The sequence below is a fragment of the Protopterus annectens genome, chromosome 3.part1, assembly GCF_019279795.1.
Source record: "Protopterus annectens isolate FY-2018-M chromosome 3.part1, PAN1.0, whole genome shotgun sequence".
In the NCBI taxonomy this organism is placed as follows: Eukaryota; Metazoa; Chordata; order Ceratodontiformes; family Protopteridae; genus Protopterus; species Protopterus annectens.
Genome location: NC_056732.1, coordinates 718,336,736 through 718,350,533, shown reverse-complemented (window position 1 = coordinate 718,350,533; position 13,798 = coordinate 718,336,736). Strand labels below are relative to the sequence as shown.

Here is a 13,798-nt window from a genome sequence, read left to right as displayed (position 1 = left end):
AGTTGCAGTGCATCAAATGACCAGTGGAGTGCCTGTTACACACCATTGCCTCAAATAAAATACCATTGGCAACTTGCCTTTCCCAAAATGCATTCATCATATTCACAATGACAGGAAACAGAAGCCCACTGCAACAATGTAGAATCATAGGAGTTATAAGTCAACTGAGCCAGCAAGAAGGTCATTTCCATCTTGCCAGTAGCCATCCTTGGGCCTTGTCTAGCTTTTCAAGGAGAGCCAGGTCAGTCACACCAGGGGTGAATTTCTGAGTACTCATCCAGCTACCCAGCAATTTTTTACAGGCAGACAGTGTGTTACACTGCTTAACTTGGAGATATTTGTTCCAGAGAAGGGTTAGGCACTGCATTACAATTCTGTCCCTCCACTTTGTCTTATTTATTTGTTGGAGAAGATTGTGATCTCTGTCCCTAGTGTTTGGTTTGGCTTATGGAAGTATAAGAGTTCTTGGACTACTGGAATTCTTATAGCCCTATAAGCAGGTACAGAGTGCCCCTAAGGAGTGTATATGGCACTGAATGTAGAAATAAAGCCTGTAGTCTTTCTTTGTAACTTAGATCTTTTAAGTCCATGATCTTTTTAGTTATAAAGCCCTGGGGCCTTTCCAATTGCTTAATATGCTTGGTAAGCTACATCTCTAAGGATACATTGTATTCATTTATAGGCCTAATGAGTACATAATTCAAGGAGGTGTGAGGGCTTCTTTTGATCTGGAATAAGTAGCTTTTGCTATGAGCTGTGCAAGGAAAAAGGATCTACTAATCCCCATTGCATTGTGATGCTCAAAAGTGAGAGAGCTAGCCATCAAAATAGCTAGATCTGTCATTACCTTTTAATTTTGAAGTGGTTTGTTTCCTGTACTATAAGCTGTTGCTAAGGGGTGTTTACCAAATGCTACAGTGTTGTATTTTGTGTTAAATTTGAGCCCGTTTTTTTTTTTTTGTACACTAGCTATTGACAAGTATAAGCTCTTGTTGGAGTGCCTGTATACCAGAGGAGGACTTGACAGTGACTGCCAACTTAGCGTTAACCATGATCTTTGTTAAATAGAGATCCTCATTTCATAAATGAAGATCTGAGAAGTAGATACTTAATAACATAGATCCCAGCACCGATCCGTGATACCCTTCACTGGTCACCTTCATGCTCTCAGAGGATGCACCTCCTATTTTTACTGTACGAGTCCTGTCCCTAAGACTGTTGGCAATTAACTTAACCACATATAGGTCAATTTGAAATTCCTTCATCTTGTTTATTGTACTTGCATTTGGTATGGTATTGAATGCATTACTGAGGTCAAGCTACACTCTGTGAACATCTTGCCCACAGTCTACTGCCTGAGTAACCCTCTCAAACACGATCACAAGGTTCATTGGACCAGATCCACCCATAACAAAGCCAAACTGCTGCTAGTTGAGTCTGGTAAGATTTTTAATGTCATGGTTGTATAAGTCACTTATGGTATATTCCATAGCTTTGCATGTAAGACTCATCAGATTGTTAAGTCTGTAATTCCCTGTGTCACTGGCTGGGCCTACCCTGAGGACTGGCATCATAACAGCTGCTCTTCACACCTGAGGGACAAAGCCATTTGCTAGGTTCAAGTTAAAGATGTTGAGAAGTGAGTCCACCAGTGTTTGTTTAGTGGTATTAACGTCTCTGGAGCGATGTTGGCACTAAATTTGTTTGCCAGTATGTTGGTAATATCTACTGGACTGGAGTAGGTAGTGCCATTATGAATAAGCACTGAGCAATGTTGAGTGTTGTTTCCTATCTTTCTGATATAACTAAAGAAGTATGCGTGGTTGTTTTTGGCTTCTCTAGTTAGTCTGAATTCATGGGATGTCTTTATTTTTTTCTGGTGTCCTTTTTTTACTTTCTGTATTATCTAGCTGTGTGATGTTCTCCTTTTCTTGTGCTGTATAGTTTAAAAGGTTTCTTCATTTTACATTATTGTTTATTAATGCTTGTGGTCCACCACACTGGTTTGCTTTTAAACTTCCCCATTAGCTTGGATCTAATTGGGACTGCCAAATTAACACATTTGGCCAGGTGCAAGTAGAACTTCAACTGCATAACTCTCTGCAGCATCAACATTATGGATAATAATGTTGTACTCAAATTTGTAGACTTCATACAATTGCAAGAGGTCTGTACATTTAAAATCCGTGAATTTTGCGACATTTGCTTCTGACAGTTTGGAGATTTTGATGGAGAAATGCTCATTTGTGGTCTGAGCATTGAGGGGTATATCCTTGGGGTGGTACAAGCAGATACTAAGTTTGTTTGAATCGGGTCAAGTATATTCTGCCCTCTGGTGGGTTTGTTAACAATCTAGTCCAGGCAGTTGTTATTTATAAAGTCCAAGAATTTTTCTGAGTATCCTGTGTTAGTGATATAGGTCACCCAGCTTATTTTTGTGCACTTAAAATCATCTCAGATGACCATTTCCTACTTGTGGGATTTCATTTAGGCATGCTGTTTGATTTTCTGCAGACATACTGAGGTCCTGTAGCACACTGTGATAATGCAGCTGATCCTGTTTAGTGTGATTTTCCATCCTGACCAATACTGGAGCCCATCAGAGACCGGACGAATTTAGAGGCTGTCTAATACTGCCAGAGATCCCAAGATGTTCTTCTATTCATATGTTGCAGAATTCATAACATGAGGGGAGTCTGCTGCTGGTTGACTCGTACGTCTGGACAGTATACAAAAATCTACTGTAGGGTACAATGTCGGGGTCTATATTATATCATCAAACGCTTAAAAAAGCGAACGCTGCTTGATCGACCTAATTTAAGCGAAAGCTTACAATCTCAAACTGTCAGATCAGCGATTTTTTCCCAGGGAAAAAAAATCACTGATCCAAAACACATACACACAACACAAGCACACCAAACAAACAGAAATCCACACACATACACCTAAAATCTGATACCTAACCCTACACTAAACTATGCACACACCACTAACTACCCACTTACCTTAACCCAAACCCTAACCCTAAGGTCCGTCATTATCGCACACTCACCTCACTTGCTCCCTAACCCTAACTCACTTAAATCTGCCCTAACCCTCATGTCCACTCATTCGCACACACACCTAACCTGAGCCCTAACCCTAACTCACCTAAATCACCCTAACACTCACATCCACACAATCACACACTTACCTGAATCCGACCGGTAACTTTCCACCATAACACTGAAAATACCGAAGCAACAGAAACAGACAACCGAATTCTTTCCCTAGGAAAAAATTCAAGTTTCTGCTGCTTTGATATTTTGCAGTTTTGCGAAAATAAGTTTGATCAATCAGCATTCGCTTTTTTAAGCGTTCGAGGATATAATATAGACCCCAATGTTGCACGTAGTACTGGTTCTACGTTCATCATAAAATGAGATAGAGTATAAAGCAGATGTCGGCACGTACCATTCCTCAGAACTTTTCTACTGCCTTGACAAGTACTGGGTAGCCCATCAGAGACCGGACTAATTGAGAGGCTGTCTAATACTGCCAAAGATCCCAAGTTCCCCTGTTCAGCTGGCCTGGACATTTATTCTTTCATCCCTTCACTTATCTTTATCCTGTAAAATAATACTTTTTTTATAAATATCTTTTTTGTAGCTACTGATATAGCTTGCAATGTATATAGTACCAGTGAAAGAGAAAACATCCGAATAGCCATCAGTGATTAATCAGTGCTGGCTACATAGTATTTCACATGCTGCTTTGTCCTAACATATTGTGATATTGCATTACATATAGCACTCTAGCATTTCCTATCAGTCTGTCTGACTGTTGTCACCTTTATGGCAAACCCTCTCCTGTTGCTTCAGCTGATACTCAAACCATTCGTAGAAGTTAACAGATTTGATAAAGTCATAGTAATTGAAACATAATCCAAAATCAGAAAAAGTATGAAGTTCATTTATCAGATAAGCCTATCATTCTAGAGTGGATTGCTGGCTATACAACAGGTTGTGTGAACTGACAAGGCTGCACTTCCTTGCATTTAATGTAAGCCCATTTTTAATATACTGTTTGTTTAGTTTAGCATCTGCTGTAATAGTATAACATTAGATATTGAGTGAATGATAGTACACCACTTGCAGCCACTGCCAATTTAGTTAGTGACATGTTTTGGTTAGTGGTTTGACTATCTAAGAAGTAGATTCTGAATCCCAGTACTGAGCCCTGAGGAAAACAATTCATTTTTTTTGCTTTCTAAGGTGGCACCTGCTACTTTAGCTATACAGATTCTGTCAGCTAATTTGATGTTCATCTTCTAACATAAGGGTCTTCATTTAGGCCTTTAAGCTTGTTTACAACTCCAGCATGAGAATAGTATCAAAGGTGTTGGCCCAGATCCAGGTACACTGTATGAATTGCAAGACCACTATCTACAGCTTCATTGACTTTCTCACAGAAGTTTACTAAATTAAGTACAAGTGATCTCCTTCTGATCAAAGCATATTGTTGCAGATTTTGAGCAGTAAGAATTTTTATGTCAGAGCTTATGAAGTCCGGTATAATACTTTCCATGGATTTGCAAACTATGCTTATCAGGTTGCTAGAGCTGTAGTTCCAGGGATCTGAGGTGGGAACTCATTTATGGAGGGGCATAAAAATAGCCAATTTCCATATCTTAGGGACATGTACTTTTGGCTGTGCATAAGCTGAGCAACTTTACGGGGGGAGTCACAGAGGACATGTTTTGCACTATTAAGAAACCAGATATATTGTCAGGGTCCATACAGGTAGAATTTGTAGTGTTATAGAGTGCATTTAAGACACATTTCCTAAAAATCCTGTAGGAGGAAGAGATTCAGGAATTTGTAGAGCTTCAGTAATTATTTCTGAAGTGATGTTGGCACAAAATTTATCTACACATTCTCCAATTACTGTGGTTTCCTTCCACATCACAAGGATAATGTGGTAGGTTGATTGGCACCTTCTAAAATTGTCTGTAGGTGTGTGTACATGGAAGTGTGTTTTGTAAGAAATGCCTAGCAGTCTACTTATGTCCCATTTGCCTGGCAAACTGTGTGGATGGGTGTGACTTCACTGGATCACTAGGCTTTAGCTACTACTTGTAAGCATAAGTGGATGAATGTTAGCAATATTTTTAGGGCAGAAAATGGTATTAACATTATGAAGTGCTTTAGGACTGTGCTGATATTTTCATAATCATTTGATGTAATTAAAAAAGGATTTATAATTATTTTATTTATTTTTGTATTTATCCTTTGTTCTCCTGGTTAGTACTCCCACTAGGCTGGTGGCCTCTTTTCAGGGGCAACCCTAAGTGGTATTTATAGTACTAGAGGAAGTTTGGCCATGGCACTGGGAACTTCCACTACTCTTTTGGATAGATGTTGTGGGATCTTTTACATCCACCTGAGCTACCACAAAGTCATGCAGATAGGATCTTGGTTTAACATTCCATCTGAAGGACAGCTATCTTTAGCTTCAGATGCCAGTTTTATTTTGTGTTGTGCTTTGATCTTCATTATGATAACAGGAGGATTTTCAAGATCTTTTTAATAGAGTCTTCAATGTGGGTAAACATTGATATGTTATGGGCCTTATTTTTTTCCTCTATTGTATAGTTTGTTAATTCTGGCATTCCAGTACGGTGGTGTATATTTATTCTCCCGAGTATATTTTGATCTGATTAGTACTGCTTGCTCTATGCTTTTTGTTAGATAGTAGGAAAATTCATTGGCAGAAGTGACAGCAGAGGCTACATAGGAGCTGGAAATCTTGCAGCTGAATTCTGTGAGATTATTGTAAAATTTGAATAGGTTTGTCTTTTTAAAAAATTTAAATTCCGAGGTCTTCGTTGTGGTGAGTTTAAATGCCCTAAAGGAGAAGGTTACTGATTTAGGTTCATAGGTTCATACTAGGCTATCTGCCCTAGGGCATTTATAAGCCTAGCCAGAATGTGTTTGGCTTTCGCCACCCATTTTAAATTAACTTTGCTATGCCCTTTTTTGAGGTTAGTATACTGTGCCTCTGTCTAACAGTGACACAGAAGTGATACCCGGGGTATACCTACGATCTCCCATCCACTCATCAAGATTCCTCTTGAAGAGAGTCAATGAGGGACTCTGCCTAACCTGGACTGGGATTTTATTCCAGAGTGAAGGGAACCTCTGGGTTATGAATCTGTCTCTCCAGCATGTCCTATTTATTTCAGTGCTGAGGTTCAAGTCTCTCGAGCGTGTAGCTCGATGGGATTTGGATTTTCTGAGGTGCAGCATGTCCATTAATTCCAGGTTGGACATGGCTTTATACGTCAGGCACAGATCGCCTCTGAACAGGCGGTATGCCACTGAGTAGAACTGAAGTTTCTTTAACCGGGCAGCATATGGCATCTGTTTGAGCCCTTTGATCCTCTTGGTGAGGTACTTTTCGGGTCTTTCCAGTTGCTGCAGGTGTCTGGTGAGGTACATCCCAAAAGGGGCATTGTACTCGATTATGAGCCTGATGAGGGATGAGTAAAGAGGCACGATGACCTCCCCTGATCTAGATGTGAATCCCTTCATGATTAGGTGGGCTATATAAAATGTTTTTCTAACCACTTTGGCCACGTGGTTGTCAAATGAGAGATTGCTATCAACTTGGGTCCCCAGGTCCCTAATTACTTCTTCTGTACTTAATGGATTACCACCTGTGTGGTAATTTGTGGGCACTTTGTTTTTGCCAAAGGGGATGACTATACACTTTTTGGTGTTTAGCTTGAGGCCATGGCTCTGGCACCAGTTGTCTGTTTCTATGAGGCCCTTTTGGAGGATGCTTGTGTCGGCTGGAGAGTCGATTATGGTGCCCAGTTTGCAGTCATCTGAGAACTTGGTCAGCCACAGTCCTTCTGTGTTGGCCTGTACCTCCGAGAAATATATACCGAACAAAAGAGGTCCCAGGACTGAGCCTTGTGGGATGCCACTTGTAACTGGTTTGGAGTCTGACATGGCTCCAGCAATTCTAACCATGTGGGTTCTGTCCTTCAGCCAGTTTGCAACCCATCTAGTGACATAGGGGTTTATATTTAAGCTGGTGAGCTTATCTATAATACCCGAGTGGGGTATTGTATCGAAGGCTTTTGCGAGGTCCAGGTAGGCTGTGTGGACCACCTTCCCCTCGTCAATGGCCTTGGTGACTGTTTCAAAGAAATCAACCAGGTTTAAGAGGCAGGATCTGCCCTTAACAAAGCCGAACTGGGTAGGATCCAGTGTCTGTAGGTCCCCAATATCTTTATTTATGAGGTCCATGATGATCCTTTCCATAGCTTTGCAGACCAAGCTAGTCAGGCTTATGGGGTGATAGTTTCCAGGATCCGTTGAGGCACCACCTTTGTGGAGAGGGACCACAGTTGCTGTACGCCACTCTTTGGGTACATATCCTGTAGTAAGGCTGAGATTGAACAGTAGTTTTATGTTTGGGTTTAGCTCTTCTTGGAGTTAATGTAGGACGCAGCCCGGGACACCGTCTGGTCCCATTAATGCTGTGTTTTTTGCTTTGGAGAGGGCAGCTCTTACTTGAGCATCTGAGATGTCAGGGGGCAACACTCTTGTGCTTGGATTTGACCAGAGATGTGGATTCTGTAAGAATAGTGCAAGGAGATGTGATTTTAGTGAAGACAGTGTCAAAAGGTTTTGACTCCTACTTGATTGATTAATTGTTTGTACTAGGGAATTAGCATTTGCTAAGTCTAGGAATCTTTGGATATCTTCAACTTTTGTGGAATAGTTTTTCCAGTCCGTCTATAGATAGTTGACATCACCGATCAAAAAGGGATTTTTATTTATGGCTACTTCAGTAAGCACATTTAGAAGTCTTCTGTGGTCCTCCATGGAGCTGGAAGGTGGCCTATAGCAGACTATGAATTGTCGATATCTTGTTTAGGATAATCTGAAGTTCTGGTTGTGGGTCCTCAGTAATCTGTTCCCTGTAGTTTTTAGCAGCTCGGTGTGCATGATAGGCACTGAAACAGTAAAGAGGAAGCATGGTCTTTACTCTGAAATTATGTCTGTTACAACACAGGTATAAAAGTGTTCAAGTTGCATGAGAACCTTGAGGGGTCTGGCAGTTTACTGTCCTTAATCAAATCAACCTTGCTATGGCCCAGTTTGAAATTTACTGAGAATCTGTTATGTTGGAATGTTTAGAAGGTGGGCTTCACCTGAAAAATGCACTATGGAAACAACAGCTGCTTTGGCCAATATGCAGAGGCATGGAACAAAAGGTGCATATCTTCCTTGGTTAAACAAGTTGGTCTGTCATTTGCCCCAAGCAAACAAATACTTGATTCACACCCTCGAAAGACATCAGCTACCTAGCCACTTGTTAAAGCCAGTTATTGTCTAGTCATCATTGTGTTTGAGGGTAGGTATCTAGCCAGGGTCAGAATCTTACTTGCATTTGACACATGCATAGTGAGCTTTAGCATGTCTGTTTGTGTGGCCTTCTGCACTGAGTGCCTCAGATTATTCATACTTACATGATGCCACCATCAGGTTATAGTCATATTTATCCTGTCTGAGGGGATGTAGGGCCCTACTCACATTGAGGACCTTGGTACAGGAAAGGAAACTGCTACTTTGTTTTTGTCCAGTCCACTGAATATTGAGTCAGTATATCTGTTGATAGAGTCACTAGGACAGTTCTGCCTGGATGCACAAACTTCATGACAGTGAAAGGTTTGCAGGGTGTAGGCTGGTGGCTTATTGATTTATGCAAGTATGCTGGAGATGTGTTAACGGATTGTTTCCATGGCTGTTTAGTCCTTATTTTTGGAGGCTTAGGGAATGTTTTTTTTTTTTTGCTACCTCGGTGGATGCTGACTTGGTGTGATCTTGTGGATGTGTGAGTGAGTTTCTGTTGATTACGACCCTCCATTGCTGTAGAGAAAGTGGCCTCCAGGTAGATCAACTTCTCACAAAGACAACTGTGAACATACATTAAAACTTTGATAAAATATGCAGACATTGAAAGTTATGTGCAGACAGTATGCATTCACTGAAATAATCTGGCTTTGTTTACCCATCCTATGGACATCAAGGAAAAAAATGATACTACCTGTAGTGCTCAGACCTCAGCTACCATACACATCCCTAAATAAGTGTGCATAATCCATATAATGAGAAATATTATACCCATGTAAAGATTTCAAGTTTGTCAGCTCCCCCACCCCCAACCAGATGAGCGAGACAGTAGAATAATGCAATGTAGAGTTTAGGACTTGGCAAATTCCAGACAGTGCAATCATCCCATGTCTTGGTCACAAGTTAATAACTAGATCAGTCATAGAGTTCAACACTCTGCGGTGCCTTGTGAAATTCTAACTGACAGTGTGAACTTCTGCTGTTGATGTACCCTGTGCATAAATAATAGGTGCAGTTCTGAGCCCCTTCGTCTGTACTGACTTTGACCATCAAAGTTAGTTTCCACTGTCTGATTCCCCTCCAAACCATTTTACAATGCATTGGAAGAGTGGCCCATTGTAGCACAGCAGCCATTGTTGCTACAGAGTCTATTTTCAACCACTAGGAAGATCTGTCTTTCTTAAAGTATGCTGGATAAGGAGTTACATATCCCATTTGTTTTTCATCTTACACAGTCCCAAATCTGGAATACAATTTTAATGTTTTTTTTCTCAGTTTCGTGAGGAGAATGCAGCTTACAGAAGACCCTCTTTTAATACAATAAGTTGTTGACAAGTTTCCTTGAAGCAGCTGACACTTTTTCATTACAAGTGCAAGTTTCAAACCTAGTAATGGTATGCCTTTGATCTATTGGATCCAGGGAGCAGGTCTTTAATGCCCTCTCAAAGGACAAAATACAGTCTACATGGTACCCGATAACATCCCTGAGTGTATAGGTTCATAGGACGATAGGATCATAGGATGATACTAGGCTATTGGCCTGGAGGCCTTTATAAGCATAGCCAAGAATTTCACCCATGTTCCCACAAAGTCAGCACCTGTTTCCCATATCCTACATGAACTCAGACATGAGCTCTCAGCTCCATTAGGTACCCTATTTAACCAAACCTGAGCACCGGCTTCGTCCCAGCTGTGACTGGAGGACAGCCATTGTCATCCCTCTACACAAAGGTGGAACATTCACTGACTCAGGCAATTATAGCCCCATCAGCCTAACTAGACTGATCTGCAAGGGCAAGGAATGCATTATCATTGAGCTTATAAACAAGGACATTGGCAACCTCCAAATGCTTGACCCCACACAGTTTGGTTTTGTCAGAGGGAGATCATGCCTGTTAAACTTGGTTGACTTCTTCGAAACAGTCACCAGAGCCATGGATAAGAGGAAGACAGTGCACACCATCTATCTTGACCTAGCCAAAGCCTTCAACACTATTACCCACTCGGACATAATAGATAAACTCTTCCAGCTAAACATCAACCTGTATGTTACCAGATGGGTAGCTAACTGGGCTCACTGATGGAACCCACTCAGTCAAAATAGGGGAAGCCACCTCTAGTAGTAGACCCATAACAAGTGGTGTACCCCAAGGATCGGTCTTGGGGCCTCTACTGTTTGGGATATACTTTTCTGAGGTGCAAGCCAAAACCAGTGGTCTGTGGCTGACTAGGTTTGCAGATGACTGCAAGCTGGGCATTGTCTAAAATTCCTGTAGTGATGTGAACATCCTCCAAGAGGGCCTTACCCAAACTAATGACTGGTACCAGAAGCATGACATCAAACTGAATGCCAAGAAATGCATCATTATCCCCTTTGGGGAAAATGGTATCCCCACTAATTATCACATTAATAACAACATACTAAACACGCAGTCGGTCATAAGGGACTTGGGCACCCAGATTGATAGTAACCTGACTTTTGACCACAATGTTGCCTTTGTTGTACAGAAGGTTTTCTACATGGCCCACCTCATAAATAAGGCCATTTCATCCAGGAACAAGGAGATCATACCATCCCTGTACTTTTCCCTTGTCTAACCCACTATCGAGTGCAATGCCCACTTCGGCATCTACCTTGTCAAGCACATGCAGCAGCTGGAGAGACCAGGAAAATCCATGGTCTCAAACACCTGTCCTATACAGATAGGCTAAAAGCCCTGTCCCTCTACTCAGTCTCATACAGACTGCTCAGAGGTGACCTGTGTCTGGCATACAAGACCATCTCAGACCCAGCCTTGACGGAGTTGCTGCACATCTTTAACTCAACTCCACTCATTCAAGTTGCACAAAAAACCTTAACCTGGTCTACGACATGAATAGAACTTATTGGCCGGATAGATTTGTGTCCCAAAGACTCCCCCATCTGTGGAATAGACTCCCTCTGCTTGTCAAGCAGAGTACCTCTTTAGCCCTCTTTAAGAGGAACCTAGATGGCTGGATGGGAAACAGAAAATACGCCCCAGGGATCCCACCTATGTTCCTGCTGGACAGGGGAAACAGGTGCTGAATTTGAGGGAACATGGGTGAAATTCTTGGCTAGACTTATAAGAGCATCCAGGCCAATAGCCTAGTATCATCCTCTGAACCTATTCTGTGTTGAAACATTGAAAGCATACACTGTATGCTCATTTTTGGTCAATATCTCCTTAACAGCCATATGTCCCCATTTTGCCAGCAGTTGCTTCACAAAATCAAACATATTATTCACTTTTCTGTTCTCCACAAGTGTGACCAATCTATGGTTCTTGATTTTGCCTTGTCCTCCAAGTCAATTATTTTTACCTTCCATTTACTCTCTTTTGGTCTGTGTATTAGTAACATGGGTGCTAACCTGCTCTGAGATTTGTTGAAGAGTCAAACGTGTCTAGCTGTTTGGTCAGTACTCTGTCCATCTCCACAGCTCTTTCCTGTGCTCATTTAACTTGCAGCAATATCTTATCAGATGCATTTAGCTTTTTTATGGTTATTGTATGGAAGATGACAACTATTCCTCTGCTTCCTGACCTAGACCAACCTAGAGACCAACCTAGTTGGAACTTAAGCATCAAAAACAGCAGGCAGCTTAGCTGTCACTTCACACAAGACAGTAGGCATTGAAACTTGATTTTTTTCTTGTTTCTAATGGCCCATAACATCCAGGGAGCTAAAAAGGTTTCTAGCAGGGTTTTTTAGTTTCAAAAATTATTTAATAGATTCCAGGCTGCTCTGAGTAGTAGTGTTAAGCAACTGGGTTGTGAAACCCCTGCTATATATTGCATTCCATAACAAGGCGTCCACTCTAGGGATTTCTAACTGCTAGAAAAATCTGGCCTCATGACTAAATGCCTCCAGCTTTATCTCATTCATCTGATGAATTCCTGCTGCAGTGATGATGCTTTTTGAATATTTGCTATTTAGATGACTACTCTTATCTGTAATTTGTAATAGTTTCTTTGTAATTATCCTTTCACAATCGCTTTGAAAAGGTGCAAAATTAATAGTTGCTGCCACTGCTGTATATCTTTTTGGATAAGAGTATATTCACTGGTGCCACTGCTTCTCGAAAGGTCCCATTTCTTTCGAGTTTTGGCAGGTTGCAGTAAAACTCCATTGAAACCAATTGAGAATATATTTTTGATTTCTGGAGTTATTTAACTTCTTTTCTTTTCTGATATATAGAGCTTTTACAAGACTAAAGGGGGTCCAAAGTTGACCCCCTCTTCATTTCTCTTGATATCTTATCTTGACTAACATTCTGGTGTGCTACGTCAGTCCCTCTCCTGTTATTCATCCATATCGTGGTGCAGTTACTAAAACGCACAAGTTGCTTTTTGTGGAGCTTTGGCTTTTTCTGCTGCTTCAGGCTGTGCATACGTAAACCTTAGTTTGCTTTACTTTGGCTGTTTCTATTGTTTCTTTTAAAATATTTTTTCTGCTTCTGCGATTTGCTTTGCCTGTCTCTTTTTCTCCATTGATATACTTTGCTTTCTGTTTTTTTTTCCTTTTGCTGCATGGAGACCCTCTGCTGTACCAGTGTAAGTATCCCTTCATTTCTGTGATTGCTCAGAACTACATGTTTATTTATGGCAGTGTGTTACTCCATTTGCTAACATGCTTTTTGCTGGTCTCTCTGGAAGCTGTATTACCATTCATCACTACTTATTAAATAAAATCACAAAAAAAATAAGAAAAACAACATTTTACAGATCTTACAAAATGTCTGGATTTGCTTAACATTTGGGTGAGTCACACCCTGCCTCAGCATGATGTTGGGTTTCATTCGATATGTGGCAAAGTCTGCTTTTTACCAGGCAGGCTTTTGATATTACAGAGACCAGTACACTGGATGCATTGATCTGAAGACACACAGCCATGCCAGTTTAGAGGAGTTCTGATAACCTGTCAAAAATGTTGGGAGTGGGTGCATGTTTTCTGCATTCTGAGGAGCATGGTCTGTTATGATAGTGGCATGTGTTATGAGACCACTTCAAGAAGTCTACATGTTAAAATGTTTGTAGTGCTAGTCTGCATAAAGTAGATGCTTCTATTCAACACATGCCAGTGCAGTGATAATTTTTTTTAATCAGTGGAATTTTGTGAATTAGAATTGTAATCTACCCTAAAGACAGGAGAGATGAATGCTGATTGTTTCCCTCAGGTGCTTTATCTGTTCTCACCCACATTTAAATATATTCTAACCAAGAGAAAGTAATTCCTGCATTCTAGATGGTAAACATGTTTAAACAGGCTCAATAACACTACAGGAAAACATTTTTGGGGCTGCAATAAGGAAGCAGTAATGCCCCCCATGATGGGCATTAAATGGAAATATTGAACCGCCACGAGCCATC

The 13,798-nt window shown here is 41.0% G+C and overlaps 1 protein-coding gene across 5 annotated transcripts in view; it reads left to right on the top strand.

Annotated features, from left to right (window-relative positions):
* Window positions 1-13,798, top strand: part of CARMIL1 (capping protein regulator and myosin 1 linker 1) — a 4,434,936-nt gene that overhangs the window by 3,865,325 nt on the left and 555,813 nt on the right. For 3 of the 5 annotated variants that reach the window (XM_044067077.1, XM_044067074.1, XM_044067073.1), the window contains one exon: window positions 12,965-12,982. The exons of the other annotated variants lie outside the window; for them this stretch is intronic. In XM_044067077.1, coding sequence (XP_043923012.1) covers window positions 12,965-12,982 — 18 coding nt within the window. The remainder of the gene's footprint in view (window positions 1-12,964; window positions 12,983-13,798) is intronic. 5 annotated transcript variants of the gene reach the window in all.